This window comes from Chiroxiphia lanceolata, chromosome 13, assembly GCF_009829145.1.
Source record: "Chiroxiphia lanceolata isolate bChiLan1 chromosome 13, bChiLan1.pri, whole genome shotgun sequence".
NCBI lineage: Eukaryota > Metazoa > Chordata > Aves > Passeriformes > Pipridae > Chiroxiphia > Chiroxiphia lanceolata.
In genome coordinates, this window is record NC_045649.1 from 5673151 (window position 1) to 5698426 (window position 25276).

The window sequence follows — 25276 nt, forward strand, 5'->3', positions numbered from 1 at the left end:
CAAAATGCATATTGGAATTTTCATTTGGCTCCTGGTTCTGGGCTGTGAGACAGTTTGCATGCAGAGAAATCAGAATTCACACAGAAACCCAACAGAGGAGGGCAAAGCCTCTGCAGCTGTTGGTAAACTTTGGCATAAAGAGCAGCTTTGTGGTGGCTGGGGATCACCAGAGAGGAGCTCTTTGGCAGTTCCTTGTTTTTTCTAGAGCTGTAAATACAACTAAAAAGGCTCCTGGAGCGTGTCTTAACCTTCAGAAACCCCTTACACCAGAGAGATATTTGCACTGACCTTTTCACTCAGCTTTACTTCCATTTCATACTCCTGCAGCAGTTCACTACCACACTTGACAACCCTCCAAGTGCCCAAAAGTCTCCTGGAAAACAAATGAAAGATGTTCCCTGGTATGGTTTTCATATGTGAAAGGCAGAATTCGAGGGTGATTTCTCTGGTTATGGAAAATAGAGGAAATGGGATCAAGGCAGGATTGCTGTTTTTCTGTCACCTTTGTGAGATACTTGTCTCACCTGCTCTTGAAACATCCAGACATCAAAAATTGAAGGGTTTCTCAGGCTAATCCTGCACAAATATGAAGAGCGAAAGTTTCTGCATTCCTGCATAGCCTGAGCGTAATTTCATTTACTAGAACTTAAAATCATTTCATCTTATGTTACCCTCAAAGTTATGGAGGACAGATTATGCCCTTGATACCCCTTCTTAATTCTTGTATAATCAGGACAATGCATGAAGAAGAAACATGGATCTCAGGATATATTGTCTGTTTCTTTAAATTAATAACTCTTGTGTTAAAGCCATTACACTCATGGGGTTTTTTTCACCCAAAATATTAACCTAACCATTGTTTTGATGAAAACACAAGATCAAGTTTATCCAACCTGTGTTCTTCTATGTTTAAGATGAGGCAAAGATGTAGGTGTATATTTGTTTCTGCTAGAGTCCATTTGCCAAGTGTCTGGTAATTTAGTTTAGAGAATAACTATTAGTCAAATGAAAAGGTATTTATTAAATCTATTTGAAAGGAAACAAGGATCTAAATCGTGGCAAATATTTTATTTTCCAAATGAAGACTGTGAGCATTCTGTTGTCACTGCAAAAATGAGACAATATTTGAAATCTTCAGTAGAGTTTTTTGACTGCACCATTTCTTCCAGGTTAATAATTGGTCATTAGTCTCACTCATGTTGTAGACCAAGGCATTCAGAGTTTCCTTAGTTGTCATGACCTACAGAGCAGATTTCAACATCACATAAGCAGTTTAGGAATCTAAAAATCTAATTAACAGAATTTTAGAAACCCCCTTATTTTTTTTCCCTAAATAATTTTAGGTGTCAAAGATAAAAAAGAATAAGAGCTTACTGGACTTAAAAAAATAGCTGTAAAGACATCCAGTGTCCACTGGAGTTTAAAAAACTGGGCTTAGGAGCACAGATTGCTTTGACTCTCAGTGCAATTAGGATTCTGAATGTCTGTCTCCCTTCTAAACATTTTCAAATAATCTGGAAAAATACCCAAGATCAAGAAAATTGTTCACTAATATTTCTGATTTGTGTTGTGGTGGTACCAAACTAGGGACATCTGGAAGACTTATTTAAGCATTCTGGCTATCTGGGTAATGAAATTACCTTTTTGTTATTTTTTTTTTTTTTTTTAATTTTTCTTCTATACTGTGTGTCAGTTTTTATCAGAATTAGCTGGTTTGAGGGTTGTCATGCCATGGGAAGTGCTCAGCACCACTCGGGATTGAATTCCCAATGACCTTAAAAACAAACACTCTGCTGCAGCGCTACAAGAAGAGGATAATTTCAGAGAAAGAAAAACAAATAGGATTATTCTGTGCATTGGCTGAAACAGAGGGCTGTTCAGTAAAAAAAAAAACCAAACCAACAGCATTTGGAAGACCAGTGTCTCCTGTACTCACCCAGATTCATACTGTGCACATAATGATCTGTGTTCATGTGGCTGTCAGTGAGCAATCTGTGGAACCACTGCAAGCACTTTGTTCAAGAACTTTTGCAAAAAATAACGCTGAGTCCATCCACTTATCTCATAATTAGAGCTGGATCCTCTGCATAGCAGTTGGCAGCAGACTTTGACATTTATCTTTGCTTCTGAGGGGTGGGTTCGTTGCTTTGTTTCCCTCCACCAAGGTCATGAAATACATGAAGTTGTCTGCTTAATCTCCAGATAAACACATTTCAGTCGTACATAAAACAACAGAGTGCCTGCTTTATAAGCTGAGAGCAGCTGAGAAACACTTGTACAATACAGGAAGGGTTCTGTGAATAGAAATGATCATTCAAACAGTGTGAAATTGGGGAGGAACACAAAGGCACTGCACTGCTCCTCCAGATCTGATTTGCTTCCCAGCACTCTTGCTCCAAGCATGCTCACACAGTAAACTTGTATTTTTGCCAGCCCTTTTACTTTCTTTTTTTCATTTTTCCCTTTGTCACTGTTCCTTTCCTGCCCTTCATTTATTTCATTGATTTCTTATAATCAGCTGATCTGAGCCATCCTGATGCAAACTCCTGTGTGAGCCCCTGCCTTTTGTAAGCCTTTGGTTCTGCTTGGAAGGTCAGCAGCAACTCAGTGGTAATAACAGCAATTCTCACTGCAGCTGGTAAATTCTCACCACAAAACCGTTCCAATGCTGACTATCCTCTGAAGAATTCTTCCATCTGCTTCTGCTAACAGCAAATATCCAAACACTGTGAGCAACAGAAAAGCCATAAACCCACAATTTATTACTCTCTTCTACAAGAAGTGAAGGTTAATATGCTTCCTCAGTGTGGTCTATGAAGTGTGAACTTTACGATAGATATTAAGGTCAGAATTACAAAGTAAACAGGAGCAGGAAGAGTTTTGAGTACATGTAGCACAAATACGTTTGGGGAAGGAGCTGGAGAGTAGAAATTAAAAAGAAAGGAAGGCTCTTGAGAGAAGCACAAGCTAAACAAAGATAATGTAATGTCTCCAGACCTAGTCTTGGACCACTTATTCAGGGAAGCTGTATAAACATAATTATTAGCAGTCACTGCCAGGAGTGGCTATGTGATTTTCCAATTAGACAAAAAACCTGCCAGCTGGAATTTTGCAGTTGCCTTCAAATCAAATTAGGACTACTTTCTAGAGATTTCAATTTTAATGTAAATTTTAAAATTGGTGTCTTTTACCTGATTTTTTTTTCCTCTGAATGTGGTGCTGAAGCCCCCCATGGACATTTCCTTTGATTTCACTCTTCTCCAAGAGTGTTTTTAACATGTACCACAGTAACTGTCCAAGGAACTCAAGCTTCAACACTGAGTGCAGGCAGGTGACACACAGGCTTCCAAGAAACTTCACACAATTACTTTCAGATCAAAATATGAAAGAACCCATCAATCTCTTTTCTCAAATATAACTTTGGGGTTCTGTATTGGGAGACCTCATTGGACTTTGTGACATCCAGTTGTCCAAACCGTGTGGATACCCTGTGATTTCTGTATGAGGTATTCACTGCAGAGTGATTCCTAAATCATGATTGTCTCATTCAAAGCATCATAGAGTGGTTTGAGTTGGAAGGGACCTTAAAGAACATCTAGCTCCTTGTGCCATGGGCAGGGACACCTTTCACTATCCCAGGTTGCTCCAAGTCCCATCCAACCTGGCCTTGGACACTTCCAGGGATGGGGCAGCCACAGCTTCTCTGGGCAACCTGTGCCAGCACCTCCCCACCCTCACAGGGAAGAATTTCTTCCTAATATTTAGTATAATCTACCCTCCTTCATCTTAAAGCCATTCAGCCAGGACAATATCCAAATTGGTGGTCAGGTAGAGGGGAACAGATGCCGGGTATTCCTCTGGTGGTGCAGCCAGCAAAAATTCTCTGTGGCTTGAAGGACTTTCTGTTTCATGTACATAAAGGATTACAGTCCCTCATGTGGAATATTAACAGAAATACCAAAATCTCCTTGTCTGACACAGCACAGCTGATTTGAGGAGGAACAAATACAGGGATTTTTAGATGTGTTACAAAATATCGCTGTAATCCCACGAGTTAAGAAACCCACACTGTTAATGTGCCTCCAGCATCTGTGGGAGTTCTGTTTTAAAAGTAGGATTAAACAAGATAACACACTATAGATCTTAACATATTCAATTTGCAGCAGACAAAACCCTATTTAATACCAATTACACGATATGTGTGAACTGGTATTATAGTTGCAGTTTATATGAGCAGAGGGAATTTATAAAGCTGAAGTCTAATTCATTCAAAAATAATAGTTATAGAACTGCTTGGGTCATTCCACTAGAATGGAATGAGTTTTGTGATCAGTTTATCAATTCCTTCACTGACAAGTGAGATTTTAAGATTTTTCTCAGCAACACTAAAACTGATTTGGCTACTACAAAATTTTCTAACCATCTGTGCACACGAATCAAAATGTCAGGATTATTTAGACGAAATATCTTTTTTCCTTCTACTCTGAACCACTAAAATGGTGAACTGACAAAACTCACCAGCTGAAAGGAGCTGTAGGTTTGTTCAAGGAAAATTTTTTTAGCGAGTGCCTGTGAAAGATTCTCATTTGGAAAGCAATAAAATTGTGTAGGGCTGATTTCCTCCTGAACTTACTGGAATGAAAACGGTGTTGATACACGTAAGAAAAAGCAGATTAGGGGGTTCATACAGAACTCCCTGCAGTTATAGTCTCAGTTGAGGAAAATGGTTCAGGAGTGTAATTTATTCATATCCTTGTACTTTCTACTTTGGCTTGTTTCCAGGACTTGTTCGCCTTGGAGTTCCAGATGCTTATTTGCTTAAAGGGTAGCCCTTTCTCCAGCCGTCTGTCTAACAGTCACTTAATATTTATTTGTTTTTACAAATGTTTTCCCCTGTGTTCTCAGTCCATATGTCACAAAAAAAGTATAGTCCCAACTCTACACGGAGTATTGATATTATCCTTTCTTTCCCATTCTCAGCTTTGACCTGAGCATGAAAAACCCCTGAATCTCACTTGTTTTCCTGACTGTGTTTCCCTCTAACACAACTGCTCTACAGCCAGTCCTTTGCAGTTTATATTCTAACTCCTGTTCTCCTCTTGATGCAGCTTTTATAGAGGTGTTCTTGTTCACATCTCTGCATATTGTGGAAGATTTCTTCCAGCTAACTACTTGTGAGGTCTGCTTGATATTTAATTTGCCCAGTGCTGAAATTTATCCTTCAAAATCCCTTCTGCCTGCTTCACCATTGTCTTGTGTCAGAACAAAACAACCCACCCCAACCCCCCAACCAAACAGCACACTCTCATCTGTTGGGTTTTCTCCCTTTTGAGCCTATTTTTTAGTCAGCAGCCTGTAAGGAGCCTTCTCTGAATTTCAATAATCAACTTTAAATATCCTTCCTCTCCAAACTCCTCGAGTCTGTCCTCTGACTCTCAGACCCTGAATATCTCTTGTTCCTCCAACCCCTCTCTGCTCCTCTTTCCAGTTTCTGCTTCAGAACTACCAAGATAAACTTCAGTGACACATCCATTGACTCCTCTCTGCTCAGTGTGATGTCCCCTTTCTCTCTGCTCTTATTTCCATCACTTTCTCTGCTGTCTTTTTATACAGAAAACTTTCCTTCTAGTGTTTCATAAAAAGCTGTTTCTGACCTTCATCATCTCACGATCCTCTTTCTGTCCCCAAGATTTTGCCCCTTTAGGGTTATTTCTGGAAGACCTTCCTTTTTCCATTCCTTGATACTTTCCCTCAGGGAATTCTCCTTCATCCCTTCACTCCCTGCTTCCTTTGGGAAGCACCTTTTTGTTTTCATGACTTAAATTGACTGTTTGCTTATGACTCACAGAATTCCATGTACGGTCTTTGCCTGCCTTCTATAAATCGAGTGCCATCACTGTCTCCTTCCACACATCATCTCGTTTCTTTTATGCTTTATTTCCTCCTCCCCAGCTCGTTTTTTCTGACCATCTCCAGTCACTGAGCCTGGCAGTGCCCATACTTTATGTAGTACTGTCAGATGTTCTCAGATCAACGATTTTTCTTCATTTAGAAGACTGATGGAAAGGAGAGTGCTGCTGTCCTCAAGAAGTTTAAAGGGTTGAAAGCAAGCTTTTAGTTAAAAAAAAAAAAAAGTTTGGAAAATCTGAGGAGTTATGTGAGAAAATTTTAAAAGATACATAAGGAGAATTAATCCTGCTAAATAAGGTTGAATCTAAACCAACAGTTTTCTCTTGCTGAAATAATACCAAGGAAGAAGATTTATATACAGTATTGGTATTCTTAACTGTCTGTATCCAAGCTATGGCTCCCATCCAACTAGAGTGCTCCACCGAGATGGGAATGCAGGATTAGACTACAAAACAGATCTGGATTTTCATACATATGCATATCTGTGTAAATAGAAACACAGGCCCACAGATGTTTGCCTACCTAAACTGAGGACCAGATGTTCTATTGTCCTAAAGTTGCATTTTCTAACACGGGTTAAAACAAAAATGAAATTTGGTTTTGCTTGTCCGTCCCTTAGGTTGGAAAAGACCTAACATAATGTAACATAATATATTTTCATATTTGGAAATAACACAACTGGCATTTGAAAACAGAACGCTGTACCTGATTAATTGATTTGTGTTGTACTAAGCTAAGAAACAGTGTATGTTTGAAGACAAATGAAGGGCAGGCTTTCTCAGTTAGCAGCTCTGACCTTTTCAAGTTTTCCATCTTAAATAATAATTGAAGCCATAAGTAAATAAATTCAACTTTGCCTGCAGATGTTGAACTCTTTAATGTCCTTTCAGTCAGACATAGGCAGTGCCTTATATTCCTGGCACAAACAGTTTTATCATGCCCCGTGCTGGGGCTGACTGGCAGTCTCCAGGAACTGTTTTCTTTCCTCCAGCCATGATTAAAAAGCAGTTCCAATCAATAAATCTGGACGGTTTCTGTCAATGGGAAGCATTCCCTGGGGGTCTCCTGTGTCCCAGAGGGATTTCTTTTCTTCAGTTCTCCTGTACTCACAAGAGAACCAGATTACAATGAGTCTTGTTTACCTGGACTGCCTGTTAAGGTGGGTTTTGGGCTGCCTGCTGGAGCTGGAGGGAGCAGTGCAGAGCACAGGGACATGCTCACCTGCTGCTGGATACACAGAGAGATGTTCCTGCTGAGGTTCCTCTTTGCAGCATCACCTCACTGAAATCTCAGCTTTGGGAAGATCAAATATTTAAATAAATACAAACACACACTCCTAACTCGTTTGGCCTGTTAGTAGGAAACAGTGTGGGGAGCATTGTAAAAAGGCCTCGGGTTCTGACGTGTGATTTCAGCTGAACTTCACCACATCTCAAGGATGTCAGAGTTGCCTGTCCTCCCTTTTCTTGAACGAGGATCATCTCAGCTGATCAAAGAGCAATATGTGAGCAACCAATCAGTTTTAGATCCTCCTTACTCCAGTAGTAATTGCTTTAATGCAATCGATTAAAAGGGAATTTTAATGATCTTACTAATTGTGCTTTTAAAGGAAATACGACAGTTATTATTGAACTCTTAATTTATTATTTCCCATGGAGATCGGTTTGGAAAATCAAAACATAAGGTTTTAAAATGCAACATCCCCTGGAGTCTCACTTGTTTATATCTCAAATTTCCATGTCATCTTCGTAAATAATGGTAAAATAGAAAGAATGAAGCAATTGTATTTGGCTCATAACTTTTTTCCATTTCTAACTTCTGGGTTATGGGAGACTCAAGAGAAAGGTAATATTCCTGCCTGAATTCAGCAGAAGGCAGTACATGTTTCCATGCATCCATACAACCAAGGAAAGCATCCAGTTTGTATCTTTAATGGACTACTTTCAAGGGGAGCACTAGCCTGTAGCTGCCTGTAAACACAAACACTGGGTCCTAGTCAGCAGAAATAAATGCATTCAGCTCCATTCAGCACATCTGAATTATTTATTCAGAAATAATAAGCATGCTTTGTCAACACATACATAGAGGATTATCTGTGTTACACAGGAAAGCTATTGCAGCCTCTTTCCTCAAGAATTCCTGAGCTAATTTAAAGTATTCAGGAAGCACCTTATTCACTTTTAAATGCCCAGAGTCCAGACTATAGGTTGAGGCTCACTTACCCCATAAATTTATTTTTCTTAAATTCATAAAGTATGGGCAGCATTACAAATGTTAATGCTACTATTATAGGATCATAATTTAAAAATACCAGCATTCTCCAAAGGCTCCAGCAGTGTGTCATTTCCCTGCTTTATTAAAATGAATGAACAGATGTACAATTTATTTCTGCTGAACTATCATCTAAATTCATAAGCTATTTCTCATGTGCCTGAAATCCGTGTTGGTTTCCCATTTTCTTTGCCTTAGAAAAAAAGAAAAAAAAAAAAAATTACACTCTCCCATTTATCACTCTGGGGATAAAAACGAGAAGTATACTCTCCACTTCATTCACTTTAGACTAATACCCTCAATACAATTTAAATCCCATCTCTTCAAGGCTATTCAGCAAAAGCCAGGCACTGGGACACCCAGGATCTGATTGGAAAACTCCCTTGCCATCGATGCTGGAGATTGGCAGGTGGACTCCAAGGACATTATCCATTCTCCCTGACAGAGCAAGGGGGCACAGAGCAGCTGCATTTGATCTTTTGGGTTGGCATTTATGGCAGGAGTGGAGTCCATGCAATTTCCCAGCTAGAAGTTGGGGAAAACTAAGGAAGGGATGAATAATGACTGAAAAGTGGGTGAGGTGAGAAGGTTGGGTGTAGCTGTAGTGACATTTGCAGCCAGAGAACACTTGTCAGCCGGCCCCAGACACCCCAAATGGGTTTGATGTGTCCTGCAGCAGCCCAGGGGCACGGCAGGTGCTCCCTGGGAGTGACAAACAAAACGAGACAGGGCAGGGATTAGGTGGAATAAAACTATGGAGGCTTAAAAGCACGTGAAACAGGCATTTTTCCAGGGGAAAAAAATGAGTATAAAAATCCCAGACTCTGTGCTCTCAGCCTGTCACAATTCTTATTTGTTGGAAAGGCTTGTGGGCAATGTAAGGGTGGCATTTTGCATTAATTCCACATGAGGAATGAGTGGATGATGATATGTTCTAAGGGTTCTGGCAGCATTTCTTCTGTAAATCCTATTGCTGAGAGTTTATATTGTAAGAAAATCAAAAAAATCTCAGTGGTTTGAAGTTGAAAACTGAATTCTCAGCCTCAGATTCTGGGTTTTTTTAGTATTTTTATTTTCTTTTTTTTTCTGATAAAAATCACTTTGGCAAAGAGAGTAGTGGAACAGAATGCAAATCAGTCTACTTTCTCCATTTGATAGCCACTCCAGAATTTAAATGCAGGCCTTTAAATTCCTCTTTGCCAGACAATTCAGGAAAATGATGAAGTAATGGTTGAGATTTGTTAAAAAGCACGATTTTCTTCAGAAACCTTGGCTTGGCACGAGCAGTTTGTTCCTGTGGGAATGCAAGGGAAGAGTTTTTAATTCTCTAGTAAAAATGGAGGAGTTCTTGCTGGAGCAGGAATTTTGCTACAGTGGCTCTGTTGCAGACACCCTCAAAACAATTAAATTTGGATATCTGGCTTTGCCATTCTTGTTCCCTTAGAATCCTTCCCCAAGCTGAGATCATAATTATTTTCCCCTTCCTCTTTCCTTACATTTTGTTGCCAAGAGAGAACATGACCAGGCAGGCAAGCAAATGCTAGAGGCACAGTTTTCATCTTTTATCTGCAGCAGGGAGGGCAAATGTGATTTTGCAGTTCCACTGTGTGTCTCCAGCTGTCAGCACCAAATCCAGTGTAATGAAGAGTCTCGTACGATGGGGAGTTTGAGACTGGAATCTCAGCTAGGAAAGTCCTGCCTATCACTTGCTTTAAAAAAATCCTGGTAATCCAGGGAGCTTCCTGGAAGTTAATGAGGATCACGAACCTTGAAAATGTTCAAAAATTAAGCAGAAGTGCTTTGCTCTGTACAGATTATTGGATTTGGGCTTATCGTGACTTTTGCAGAGAAGGGTTCTTGAGATAACTTCAAGTCTCTCCCTCCCATTTGTATAATTTCCAATATTTGTTTATTTTTCCTTCAGGAGCTTTGAGGTTACAGCCTCTGTGATCTCCCAGCAACCCACCACAGTCCTTCACCTTCGCTGCTAGTAACAAGTTTTCCCGTGTCTCTGATGAGAATTTTCCTGGCCTCCACTAAGCCCATCCCTTCTTGGCCTCATCCACTGTGAAGGTGACACACAGACAATCCTTTTACCCCCAGCAGCCCAGGGGGCATTTGCTGTTCAGACTTATTCAAGGCCACGGGCTTTAGACATCTGGCTCTTTTTTACCTTCCATGCTGTGGGCAGGAATCAGGTGCTCTAATCCAGCTGGGGCTCCCCAGTGCTGAGCAGATGGAAGAATTCCTGCCTCTGCCTCGTGCAGGTGCTGCTTCTTGCACATCTCAACAGTGGTTTGCTGTTTTCACAATGTTAAATTGCCTTTATTGTCCACGATTCTTTTCCAGTACAAAGTGACAGAAGTAACATCTGCTGTGTGAGGTTTCTTCTGTCATCCCCAGCACAGGAGGGGAGGAGTGTGTGTATTTTGAGCATTTGGGTGTGATGGGGTTTTGCTGCTGTTTGGTTCCTTCCATACGTGTGGCTTTGTGTTTAATATGGAGAATTGATTATACCATTTGGGTCTTCTCTTTATTTGCTTCATGTTTTGTTATAGAACAGGCTGAGAATGTTTCACACACAGAAGAGAGTCTATAGGCCCTCTGCAGGGCTCTGTAGGCACTCTCTATAGGCTCCCTAGCTGTGTGTCCCATTTAGGCACACCATGATTTCTTCATATCTCTGCTAATACACCAAACTTCTGACCTGCAATTTTCATGCATCTCCTGTTTTGGGTTTTTCTTAAGGTTAGGGAACCTGACAGCCGTGTCAGGGTTTGTGCTGTGGGCAAATGGACACAGGGGCTTAGGAGGAGATTCATCAATTCCAGGGTTAGTTGAGAGTGAGTTTCATTAAGAGAATGTTTTATAACCATATAGCATTTTTCATTCCAAAGAACCCCTAAGGAACATGCAGAAAATGGATCTTCTCTGTGGGCAAGCAGAAGATTAAATTGCAACTTTCTGCTGCTTGCAGGGAAAATGGAGGTGTAAGACTTCATTTCCTTTATTAAAGAATCCTACTCAGGAAAGTTACTTTAATTTCTAAAGAATCATTGCAAATAATAGCTAAGCCTGGTGTTGTATTGTCACACTCAAAACCTTGTTGATGTGCAAAGGGAAAGCCCACCTTATATATAAAGCCAAGAATTTATTATTAATAAAATTGAACACTAATCCAAGTCCATCCTAATCCAAGAATCATTATTAATTCAGATTGAATTACTGAAAAAGAGAGAAATATTTTTCAATTTAGAAATATTTTCAACAGTGATAATACAACAAATACAAAATTGTTGTACACACCCTTCTTAGCTCCTACCCCTTTTCCTGCTGTTGCTCCCACTGATTTCTTGTTCCTCTGGGTCATAAATTTGGTGGTTTCATTCCAGTGTTTGTGGTCAGGGTGTTAAGGCAGGTTGTCAGCACCTGCAGTGCTTTGCCAGGACAAACATGATGCTCATAAATTCTTCTTCCTCTCTTTGGGGTCATCTGGACTCATGTTTATGTGTTTGCTGACAGGCTTTTGCATGTTGCTCTCTCTTCATCGGCCTGAAGCTCCATGTTATGCCCAAATTTCCTATGTATGATGTCTCTTACATTTGTTAGCTACTCTACTGCCCCTTTTGAAGTGCAGTGGAAGGTCTCCATCCTCATTAGTCCCCTGAAACTGTGATAATCAGAAAGCAGAGCTGTGGCTGTAGCAGCAGCCTCAGGACTCCCAGTAAGGAATGTCTGTGTACCAGCAGACTCAGGATCATTGCACGGGATGCAAAACTCACCAGCAGGAGTCAAACTGAGCTGCTGGGCATTTGTGTGGGAAGTACCTCGAGGCTTTCAGGGAGTAGTGAGAGGGCCTTTTTTGTGTTTCATCCCAGGCACAGCACTTGCTGCTTCAGGTGACTGAAGTCCAGAGCTGTGCCTTTAATGAGCTCCCCAAACTCCACCTGAGCACCCACGAGGGTACTGGGCTGTCTGAACTAGGGCTGTGCTGGATCACAGCTCATCAAAGGCTCTGCTTACAAGACAAATGAACTGGTGCACAGCCAAACAACATTAAAAGCCACCAAAAGTAAGAGCAGAGCTAAAATCTGCCAGTGGCAAAAGGGATAAATGGAGGGAACAAAGAGAGTTTTTTCTGAGCCATCAGTAAAGTGTCTAACCGGGAAAACCACAACTGAGCCATGAAAATGTATGTCTGTCAGCAAAGGTTATTGTACAGGTTAATGCAGGCATCTTTCCTTCCTCTGGTTTTCCTTTCTCCCTCCAAGCTCAATGCCTCTGACTTTATGGGTGAAAATATCACAAGTAATTGAAGTTGCAAACCCCAGTAGAATATTAAATTAGAAATTAAGCAAAAATGCCCATCAGTTGGAGCACGGAAATCCCGGGCAATTTTTCTAATGCAATGTTACAGCAGTTGGAATAATTTTTTTTTCCCCAACTGCTTCACTAACTGAATTGATTGAATTAAATGTGTTCTGTGGTGCCAGAGAACCTCTGACCCCAGTTACTCAGGATAATCAGGGGGTAATCAGCCTGCTGTGATCTGAGCTCCAAAGGAACAAGAATATCGTAAGGTTCAGGGAGCCTGTGCTGGCATTAATCAGATGTCGCCAGGGTTTGATTATAAATCCTAAAGACCACCAAATTGATACAACATGGTTTAATCCACTAAAAATTAGGTATCTACATATTAATCACCAAGCTGAATATCTGAAAGTGATTGCTTTTCTAGTAAGTGAAGTCAGGTGTCAATGCTTTGGAATGTCCCACAGTTTAGTAATAAATATAATGATCAGCATCAGCACAAAAGTAGCATTAGCCAGATTAAAAAAAGATTTTGTTCTAACCTCAAATAGATTTTTTTTCTTCCTGTTGGAGTTTTACAGCTCCACTGAAATTGTTCCTCATGTTTCTACTCTAATTACCAGCTTACTCAGAAGCAAGAAATAGGATATGTTTCTAGTTACCTGCAAGCACAGCATTTTTCTGCCTTCCAAGGGGAGGGAGGTTGACTGCTTACAGTATATCACACTGCTGTGTATAGAAATAAAGTGGTATTTATTGTCCCTTAAAATGATTTCCCCTAGAACTGGCAAGCTCAGTTGAAAAATCTGTATCTGGAAGTGTGTGTTAGGATCCAATTAATTTCCAGTGTACTTGTGTGCTCTCCTTGGGAAGAGTTCAGTGTGGCAAAATTGATGCAGATGTATGAGCAGGAGAAGGGAAAACAGTCTTAAGAGAGAGGAGTAGCACAGTCACTTAATAAACTAATATTCTTCATATATGTCCTGATTTAATAAGCACTCAACCCCCTGGAAGAGCTTTTTGCTATAAATCAAAGATAATACCAAATGCTTATTTATCTCCTTGGTGTCACCTGTGTTTCCTGGGAATTGCCTTTATTTGTGTGTTTGGTCTGATAGGAATTGCAGAACTTAAGCTGCTACTTTAGGGTTTCCAAGCACACCACAGCACTGGCTGTGACCAGGATGAGGGAATTGTATGAAATCTGGATATCCCAGCAAGTCTCAGCTCTGGTGACTCCTGGCTGGAAAGATGAATTGTCCTGCCTGCTCCCATCCAGACTGACCATGGAGTACATTTGTGCTCAGGGTGTGACAGTGATGGTCTGCACAGCCACAGTAACCACACTGTGCCACTGGGACAGGCCACTTTTGATGTTCAGAGAACTACACAACAGTTTGGGTTGGAAGGGAACTCAAAGATCATTTGTTTCCAACCCCCTGCCATGGGAAGGGACACCTTCCATTAAACCAAGTTGTTCCAAGCTTCATCCAGCCTTGAACACTCACAGGGATCCACAGCTTCTTGGGCAACCTGTGCAGGGCCTCACCACCCTCACAGGGAAGAATTTGTTCCTGATATCTAATCTAAGCTTAAAGCCATTCCCACTTGCCTTTCCCTGTATGCCCATGTAAAAATTCCCCCTCCAAAAATGCCCCCCCTTCTTCTGGGTCCCCTTTAGGTATTGGAAGGCTGCCCTGAAGGCACCATGTTCAGGTGACCTCTGAAGGCTGCCCAAGGTAGGTCTGGCAGGTTTGATTCACTCTGTGTGGGCTCCAAGGTGTGTACACACACTTTAGACCAGAGCACAAATGGAGTGCCTTGGCCTGCCTTGACCTCCCTGCTAATTCTTGGTGCTCAGACACATGAGCTGGGGAGCACTGCCATCAAACTGTGCTCATTGCCAATCTCTAAACAGCTTAGAGAGAATTCAGTATCAGCCACATATAAAAATCCTTCCTTCATTTTCATCCTCCTTATTGTTAAAAAAACCCAAATGTATACTTCACCATTTGCACAAAAAATGTCCAGCTGAGGCTGCAGAGGTGCTTGTGTTTGAGAAGGATGTGTGTACAGAGAATGTTTGCTTAGGAAAACATGAATTGCCAGGGAGAAAATGAAAGGGCCTTAATATATTCCCTTTGTGACATTCTAGACATGAAATAAGCACACAGCAGGCACTTACAAGGGGAATGTTTCATTCTCCTTTATTACAAATATTTTTCTTGCAAGGAAAGGTGAAATGAGCACTGGCAAAGGGAGCTGGGTGATGGGAGCTGGAGACCATCAGCATCCTTAGAGCAGAAAGCAATACATCCATTTAGCACACCTTGGGTTTTTCCTGCCCTTTTCTCAGCTGTGCAGCGCCAACCCATACATCTGTTGCTGCATCCTTCAGTCAGTGGGGAGGCTCAGATCACCCACAGCCATTAGTCAAATATGCTGCATTTATTTCTATTATTCTTCATTCTTGACCTTGGAACAAGACTTTTTCTGTGCTAATAGGGTTAGAGACCCCAGGTCCTTGCTGTTCCCTGTCAGAGTAAGTGAGAGCTCTGCACTTACTGCATGCTCAGGATATGATAAAGATTTTTCTGCTATGGGAGGAAAACAGAAGAGGAAGAGAGATCGTTAATCATAAAAGTTCACCTGTGTCTCTGATCTCTAAATTCTTCTTGTATCATAGCTTTTTGATAGAGCAGTAATGGTTTGCTCAATGAACGTTGAGCAAACTGGATGTAGACTAGATAATTTGAGAAAAAAAAAATCCTGTATATCCAGTGGAAGGAAGTACATGCAGTAGACTTCATTCATCACTTTGTCAGCAGACTTGGAAGACTTATTGTGTTCAGATGGATTGAAATATGGAGTGTTCAGCCCAAATTCTCCTTTCTCCGCTCAGATTTTCCCAGAAAACAAAATGCTGGCTAGATATTTCGTTTTTAAAATTCAGACAGATTCTGTATCACTGCAGATAATACTGCCTGTAAACTTCCATCTGCACCTCCTGCTTCCACTGGAACAGTGTGAAACCTCGCAGAGTTCTTATCTGCTTCCAAAATAGTTTTCTTACTGGGATAACTTCAGACAGCTCTCAGCTGGAGGGGCTTGTAAATCTAGGGCATCTCATCCCCATCAGTTGGCACAGCCTAAAATGCCAGAAGTTTGGGGAATTGATGAAATTTGTAGCTGAAATATTTTAGAGATACAAGTTGCTTTGAATGCTTTGGTGCTGCTCACCAAAGGCCCCGTGAAGAACTTTAACCACTGTCAAAACATCTGTTGTTGGCAGCTTTGGGTCATGATCAGCTGCAAACTGGCACAATGAATAACTCTCTGCTTTGGAATCCGTGTCCTCCCGGGGCAGAAAAGGCAGGATTTCTCATTTGGATGCATATGCTTCCCTTTCTCAATGAGGCCAAAGATTCTGCCACGGAGAAAATCTCATTTATATTGCAGTTTCCACTTCTCTGCAAAGACCAGTTTCTTAACCCTGTAAGAATATGGTTCAGTCTTGAAATATTAAGGTGTCAAAACAAGATGCCTCTAGATTTTTTATCCAGAAATGTTTTTGTTGTTTCATCTATTTAGAATGAAACAATTCCTTTCTTCTTGTTGTTTTGTTTGTTGGGTCTTTTTTACTTTAATTTGCTTTTGTACAGCACTAAAATATAGTTTTCATACATGTATGAGAAGTAGTCCTGGAAGTTACCTTTGTAAAGAAAAGTCATAAAATCCCATGTTTAATTCCTAAAGGTAAACATGATAATAATTTAAAAATCATGAGTAGTTTTCATCTGCTGAAGCTCTTGTCACTGCCCAGCTCCCTGTCCATCAGTACAGAGGCCACATTATATTTATTTATACCTGGGAGCAGAATAAAGCCATTAGAGGAATTTCTCCTTCACTCCTCTGAATCTCTCAGACTTTAGGAAATTAACTGGTGTCTGAATATGCATTTTATGGTTAATGATAATTTAAAAAATATTTATATTGCCACAAAATTATCCTTTTTTCTATCATTTCAATGTTCAAAGAGGAGTAAATTCACCTGTCCTGCTGTTAAGGGCCTAAATGATAAAGGTAAGAGCTTCAACAGTTAAAGAGGGTGTGGTTTTGGAACCCATTCCTTGTCCAGATCCCAAAAACGTGACAGTTTGGGAACTAATAGGAGGAAATTGTTGCTTATGGGTCTGATCCAGGGAGCAAATGCATCCCACCTGTAACTGGGGCTGTAGAGGCAGTGAATGGTATGAATTCCTCACAATATGAATAGTAGGTGGCTTCCATACATTTTTCTCTTAGTGAGGCAGTTATCAGTTATCTCAACCATATACATTCATATGATAATCTTCAGCAGCAGAAAAGTTGGTTTGGGTGTAAAAAAGTCTCTGATAAAGATGAAAAAGGAGCATTTGCCAGGACCTCCTTCCCTTCCCTCCTCACCATCATCAGGATAACTGAGAACTGCATGGGTTGAGGGAGGAAAATAACCTGCAAAACCTTTTTGTTCCTGGATGAGAGTGGATGCTGCAGTGGACGTAAAAGGAAGAAAAATCCAGCTAGGTCTATGCTATTTAAAGTTCATTCCATTTAAAGAAGACATCCAGCATCTTGGAAAGAAGATGGGCTGAACACTGCTCTTGATGGGAAGTGCACTGAGGAGGAAATAATACATGGCTGGGTTGGCTGAATGAAGCACAAGTGGTCTCATAAATGTGAAAGGCAGAGCTCTCCCTGGTCCCTTGGCAACACTGATGCTGGAACAAGTGAATAGGTGTAGTCAGGCTTGGTCAGATCATCATTTTCTATGATGCTGTTGTTTTAAACATAAGGTTTGTTCTACCTGGGGTGAAAGAATTTTTTATAGCTAAGAAAATAACATTGTTATTTGAGTTTTTCCTCAAAAGTATCTTAAATGTGATAAAAACAGTGACCTTGCACTGTCTTCTGTCCACCTGGAGAAGGAGTATTTGTTTTTCTGTGATATGACCATCATTCTAGAAGTGTCCCCTGTATTTGTGGGTACTTGATTTATTCTAGAAACAACTGAATGCACCTTGCATTTATAGGTGGAAAAGTGAAAAAGAATGAATCCTTCCTAAATTATTTATATATTCAGGGAAGAAAAAGAGAGTATGTTTGTCTTCCTTCTGAATCTTCAGACAACTGTGCTACATTTGATGTATACCTGGAGGTAAGAGGCTTTGAAGCAGGCATTCAACATATGATTAATACATGTTAGAATTATCTTTTTTGCCTTCACTCAGTGAGGCCATGAGCTGGGCTGAGACAGAGCCAAAGCCTGGTGTAAACAAAAGTCTGAGAAACAAGTCAAAAAAGTGGTTGTTTTCAAGTATCCTTCACCATCACTTATTTATAGTCCCTGAATGGCTTCTTAGTCTTCTGCAAGCACTTAAATGAGAGGATCGAATCCAACATCGGCTCCAAGTGGGCTTTCAGCAAAGCTGTGGGAAAGAGGCAGGAAGAAAGTTCCTTAAATCAATTTATGAATCTTTCAAGGATCTCATTCTGTAGATCTCCCAGAGTTTTCTAGGACTTATGATGTCTGCAAGAGGAATAGGACTCTTCACACTGACAACCTTACAGGCAACTCTTGCATCACCCCGCAGGTCATCCATCCCTCTATCCATCCCTCCATCCATCCCTCCATCCATCCATCCATCCATTTCACCCCATTACTTTTGCATTCTGATCCTGTCCTGCTCAATCATGAATTTTAACACCCAAAGAGTCCTTGAAGTGGTGTCACTGAATCCCAGAGATAGCTTGGCTTTAACCTGGTGGAAAACTGCTGGCAGAAGGACTTGCACCCGGAGCACGGTGATGATGAGGTCATGTCAAACTTCCCTTTTTCTGATCATTATTATCAGTGGCATTTTTGTGTCTTTCAATAAAAAGGCACAAATTCATAGAGCCTACAGAAGTTGTAGCCCTGTTACAGAGAGCAGAAGTGGATCTTTTGCCTTCCTTTAACTAATTAATCTTTTGGATTTGTTGCTCTTGTTGCAGACTGCAATGAAGTTTTTGCAGGCAAAAATATTCACTCAGCCCTTCATTATTGAGTTCTACTTTTGCTTTGTAAAGTAACTGGTGCGTGCCTTGAAAGATCACAAGGCATTTACAATGCAGAGCCTGTGAAAATCACTCCAAAGCAAAAAGTGAAAATGCACCCAAAATTATTATGATCAATTTCATATATTCAGAAAGGGGTTTTTTTCTAAGCTACAATTGAATTCTTTCTGTAATTTCACTAGGGAGAAGGGAGAATATTATGTACTTAGGAAAAAATATAGAATAAGCTGAAAGAAACACTTTAAGTTAAGAAATAATACAGTGCCTACCAGCCAGCATTATGGCAGTAAGACAATGCCAATAACTAAAGCCTGTTTAGGTGACTCACAGCTATAATTTCTGCTTTGCATCTAGTTTACACCATCAAATCCCTGTCATACTATGATAATGCTTTATATTTACAGAGTGTCTTTCATCTAAATGGCTTTCAAAGTACTCCGTGTGTTGCTTGATGTGCAGCTTCCAGAAATTGAATCCATTACACTAATACAGAGATTTTTGTAGCGAAACAGTTGCTATTTGTGTCCACATAATAAAGGCTATGCACAGTCTTAAGAGGGAAAATACCTTCCAACTCTATAGAAGAGATCAGGGAGAATGTAATACCGAGTTACAATTTGCCTTGGCCACAGAATTGTCTATTAAATTGCTTGTGGGGAGAGTTCAGCACAAACTGCAGTCGGTCAGGTGCTGTTTTCCAGCCCCTGGGGGCCCGTGGGAGCAGAACAGAACACTGGGTCCTTGTGCTGAGGTGAAAGGTGACTGAAGAATCAGCAGCATCACTTTGTTCAATGCACAAATATTATGCCAAGTGTTCCCTCCTGGAACTCCAAGCTCCAGGTGACTTGGTTTGTTGTTATCCAGCAAGCTGGGCTTTGTGTCCCACTGAACACCACAAGAAACATCCGTAAGTGACATTTATGAATTCTCATCCCAGATTGATTAAGAATGCAAACATTGTGGTCACTCTGAAAATTCATTTGTCCTTGGAGATATTCCAGGCACAGAGCTATGGAAAATACATTACTTCCTTAACAAACAAATATTGGAAACTCAGGGGCACATGTGCTGAATATCAGCGTGCAAAGGCAAAAAGCAAGCAGGTTGCAAGCACAGGCTTATCATCCTATTTTTAAGAAATTAGATAGACAAACAATGGTTGCAAAAGCAGTGGACTTCAGTGGAGGAGGAGAATTACAACAACACAATTTCCCCGTGGAATTTCTAACAGAGACATAATGAATTAATACATCCCATTATTTTTCATCTTTCTTGTTATATAGATGAGGAGACAAACACATGATAGCGGCACAGAACACCCTCCGCTGGAATATCACCCTGATAAATGCAAACTGACACAGAGTTTTAATTTGTTTGTTCTTGATTGGGAATCACAGTGTGCAGAATCCTAATGAGCCATGGGGTGGTGATCACCAACGCCAGACACGTTTGCCTTGCACTGTGTTTGCTGCTCGTGTCAGCTCTTTAATTTGGGGATGTCAGTGCCCCACTCTGAGCCAGTTTTTTAGTGGCTTCATAAAGGTGTTATTACTGCCTGCTCATGCCGTTGCTGGACAGCAGACACTGAGGTGATTCTGATTCAGTTAAGTTCATTCCTTCCTCTGTCAGTCAGTAAACAGAATCTCACTTGCTACAGAAGCTTTAAGTAAGGCTGTCAGATAAGAACCCAACTTTCATACAGTCTGGGCACCATTGCCAGCTATGCTTGAGACTGAGGTGGGGTCAATGCTTGGATTCTCAGGTGATAACATTTTACAAAGTGATTTTTCCATGGATCAGCCCCATGGTGGAAATGAGACAAAACTGGTTTTCTTGAGACCATCCAGAGCCATTTTGCTGCCAGTGAGAGCTGCCACTGCAGCGTCCCACCAGTTCATCACAGAGCTCAGTGTGGGGGAGGATTTGGCAGGGTGTGATATCCTGGCTCCACCAGGAAACAGCCACTAAAATTAAGCCTGCAAGATACAGGGAAGGGAGGAGTGGTTTGCCTGCTGAACTGAGGTTATCTCAGCTGCTCAGGGCTGTGCTGGCTGCTGGTACCTGGGCTGTGCTCTTACCACAGTTGTTTTGAACATTACTTGTCTCCTTCCCATCCCTTTAGTGACTCCTGTATTGTGAGATGTAGAAACTGCTTGTTCTCACTCTCAAGGACCTCCATGGCCAGTGGAACTGTACCTGTGATCTCTCTTGTGGTCCCTATTTACTGCCCATCAGTCAAACATTACTGACTTGTTACATTTCCAAGCCTATTTGTTCATCCTCACAAGCCACCCTCACACCCTTGGGGGAACCCTTCATCTACACCCATCACTGTATTTCCTCCACATCCTTCAGTTCCCTGTTAAATGCTCTTCACTCAGTGTTTCCTTCTGAGTTGCTCCCATTTGTCTGTTTTTGTGCATTTTGACATAAGATTTTGGGTACCAAAAAAAAGGGAATGGAGTCCTTTATTTCCCTATATTTATAAAATCCTAATTATGACAGAAATTTCTAGGCTCTGTGCATGATAGGCACAATAAATTACAGTATGGCACATCACTCCACAGAACAGGTTAACCTTACATATCCAAATACTCAGTAGTAGTAAATGCACACAGCTCCTTCCAGCCAAATCCACCCCAACCTAGGGTATTCTCCTCCTAAGTTATTATTTTTAATATGGGTCCAAATGACAGCAGTTTAAATAAAGTACTGAACTCATCTACTTTACTCTTAATTTATAGTGGTGCTTAGGGGATGTGCAGATATTTAAAACGAGTAAAATCAATTAACTTGTGATCCAATTATTTGTGTTAACCACTGTGGGGTTTTATTTTAGAGCAGTGGTTCAGACTCTCCCCGTCAAGCACCGTGCTTTGGGAGTGTAAACCTTTCACTGTGAGATACAGTGAACCTGTGGTTGTCATTTCTCTGTTTCTAATCTAATTCCTATATTTGTCCTTTCATAGCTTTTCAATTCCCTTCTTTACTTTTGTTTTTGAAAGGGACCCAGTAAATGCTAGGAAGTCTATTCTTTATATAAAGGTGACTGAACAGGCAAAATATACCTTCTAGGTATATTTTCCTGGGCCACACTATTTCACAGTAGATATGTGTCTTTTGCAATCACAAATCTGTGATTTATTACACTTTTCACATTATAAATTTAGAGCAGACCTATGTGACATTTTCTGTGATCTGATCATTCTGCTTTTTCATCCATCTTGAATAGATTTTAGTCTAATGTTCCAGACAGCTTCAAATGCCCTCTCTATTTATATGGTCATTTCTAAAATGGGAAGGATGCCAGGGGTGAGTTTACCACTATGCTTGGGATTATTTTTCTTGGCACAGCCTTTGACTGTAGACATTGGCATTTCCTTGACATGCAGGACTCAGAGCTGGGCAGTTTTGTACCCCCAGCAAGTCTCTGTGCCCTTTCTGCACCCCCAACTCTCTGCCATTGAAGCTACTGAGGGTTCTTCCTAAATAAGGAGAAAATAGGGATGCAGAAGAAAGCCAACCCCAGCTGAGATATCCTTCAATTAAATATCCTTAACCTGACATTCAATATTTTTTGAACTAGCTGGCACATCAGCCTTTTCCATCACAGTCTGGCACTGGTGGGGTAAAAAATAATAAATTTATCTCATGGCTTCACAGTTATATAGTTGAATAAAACAGCCAGATCTTTTAATATTTTACCCTAAAAGGTCTTACTATCCCCAAGGTGAGCCAGGGAGTATTGAACACTTAATTGAATCAGATGAGAGGATTAAGGAAAAGATTTTTCAGAAGGATCAATATGAATTAGAAGCAGATGCCCAGTCAAATCTACAGGTTAGATTCTTTAGTATCAGGCTCCTTGAAGTCTAGTCACCTTTTTAATTGTTTGGTACTGAACACTTGTAGGGAAAAGTTCTGACCCTTATGGTTCTGATGTCTCATGTTATACATGCTCAAGTTGAGACAATATGAAATAATATAAAAATATCAATCAGGTTAATTGCTTATTTTCAATTAGAGAAAGAGCTGTCCAAGTCTGCTTTCCAGTCACAGCATTTGGCTGAGCTGGAAGGAATATATTCTTGGTAATCATTCTTCTGTTATTTCCAAGATTCTTGAAAGCATTTTTCTTTTAATTTGTTTCAAAGCAAGTGAAAATATTGTTACATTATCATTTAGAGTTAATTAAACTGCAAATGAGCTTAATGAACTGTCTGAAACAAAGCTCAATCACAACCTGTTACATATTAACTATCAAAATCAAAAGAATCTTTTAATTCTTTGTTAGATATAACACAGAAGATAGAAATAGCCAATCATTAGTGCCATCCTTTTATAAAATCAAGTTTGAGGCTGGAAAGATTGAACTGAATGCATACATTCAAATTATACAGCAAAATTGAAAAAGGGTTTGGAAAGATAAGTCAAATCTATTGGAAAAAAAGGAAAACAAAGACAACTGAACACAGGGAAAGACATAGTTGTCCTCTCTGTGGTTTAGGATGAAGAAATCCATTTTACCTACTATTTGTCCAAATTGTGAGATCTCTATATTAATAAAACGCCATTTTCCAGAGTCAGTATTCTCACAAAATCTTCCATAGTGTTATGGCTTCATGTTTTCTGTGAGACAGAGCAAAAGACACTCAGTGTTTTACTCTTTTAGTCTTCAACATTTTAGTCTTCAAGGTCTGGAAGCCACCTGGGTGACATTTGCCCTCGGGCAATACATTGTCACCGACGGTGAAGCTTTTAAGCAGCGCAGGTACAGCAGAGCCCATTTGTGTCATTACAGTTTGTCATTTTAGACTTTTGAAGGCTTAATCCCCAGAAATGCTAAGATTTTTCTAATGATTTATAATGGCAGTGCTGGTGTTCAGCACTTCTCAGGATTAGGTGTGTTATCATTCTGGTTTATCCACCTATCAGGCCAGCATTATCACTCTCATATCCAGTGCTTTTAGCACGTCAGCCTCAAGTGCTTGAAAGGTGAGGAGTATTATTAAGTCTGACCCTTACATGCTTTTCCAATGGTCTGCTTAATGTTTTTCCCTACATAAATAAGAATGATGTCATACACTCTTTGTTTGGAGAGTAAATTAGAATTTTCTCGCAGGGCTTGGCTGGTCGAGTCATACAGCACTGAAACACATTTCACGAGGTCATAAAAAATTCTTCCACTCCAAAAAGGAAAGTGGCACTGACTTTTAGTTGTGCAGACAAAGTGGTAGCATGAGGTCCAATTATTTTTGAGTGTCTTAGAGCAAACCCTCCAAGAAATGCTGTGGGAATGCTTTCTGTGAAACGTGTTTTGTGTCTTGACAAAGGTGTAGTGAAAAATTAACATGGGTGGGATAATTTATGAAAGTAGGAGTCTGAAATGCAAACCTGGATTATTTGTAAATAATCTGAGGACAAGAGTGGTCTGCATCAGTCAGCTTCCTCTTCTCTTAGCTAGGAGTATAATTCCCTTTCTGGTAGTATATGCACCTATGCAGAACTGCAAATATTTTCGTGTTTCGCTTTCTGTTCGTATGAGATGAATTGTCTTCTTGGGATCAGAATCTCCCAAAGCTTGATTCCTATCACATCACTGCTTATCTGCCATCTATTAAGTGGAGAGCAGCTGTAATGTGCTCCCTCATATTTCATGAGTGAGAATGTATTATTTAGAACCTATAACATTCACTTTCGGTCAAGGATTCCATCTTTCTCCTGTTGGGGTAAATAATTAATGCTGCCTTGGATATTTCTTGTCTGTGTGTGGGGTCATTAATTGAAAATAGTAACAATTTCCTCCGTGTTTTTTTCTAGTTTCAAGCCACAGTGAAGGAGGGAGTCACAGGTGTCATAGTGAACTTAACTGTTGGTGACAGAGATGACCCGGTGACTGGAGCATGGAGGGCTGTCTACACCATCATCAATGGAAATCCAGGGCAGAGTTTTGAGATCCACACCAATCCCCAGACTAATGAGGGAATGCTCTCTGTCGTCAAAGTAAGAACAATTTCCTTTTTTACTGTATTGTTGCTGTAAGGTCCATCCACTGGGCTCACTGCATAAGAGGAGGCACTGCAGGGATAAGTTATTCAAAGATATATAGTTGGCTACCAACCCTTGTCCAAATATATGTATAACCCCTTCTTCTGTCACAGTAACCTTATTTTTTCAACCTGTTGCTGATTGTATTGCCACTGTGCTACATAACAGCCAGATTTGGAGTAAGCACCACAATTAATAGTGAGATTTTACAACAAGGTTTTATTTGTAGCTGAAAGGGTAATTAGAATCCAAGACCCCCATTTTGTTCTCAGAGAACACAGATGCAAATACCAGGGAATTGAGGGATACAGCTTCAGACTGAACTGGAGAGCTGTCTTTGGTCCCACATTTCTCAAGCCTCACGGAAATGTTTATTGTCTGTCTTTTTATGAAGATAATTCTATGTCTCACACTTTAAGAAAATGGTCCTGGTTGCTGCCTGTGCCACAATTCTCTCTGTTTGACTTCTGGAGAAGCATTTTCAATTCTTAAGACGAATGGAATGTATTTCCATGGCAGTGCTTCTGATTTCAAGACAGCAGTTGAGAAAGCAGCTGGTGTTATTGTCATAAGTAACTACTAAGTATGACTGATTTGCTTGTTAAATGCATAATACATCATAATTCACCATGTATATGTG

General features: G+C 40.4%; 1 protein-coding gene across 2 annotated transcripts in view; it reads left to right on the top strand.

The window, feature by feature from the left end:
* CDH13 (cadherin 13) overlaps positions 1-25276 on the top strand; it is a 446174-nt gene that overhangs the window by 364284 nt on the left and 56614 nt on the right. For both annotated transcript variants that reach the window (XM_032701054.1, XM_032701055.1), the window contains exon 9: positions 24409-24591. In XM_032701054.1, coding sequence (XP_032556945.1) covers positions 24409-24591 — 183 coding nt within the window. The remainder of the gene's footprint in view (positions 1-24408; positions 24592-25276) is intronic.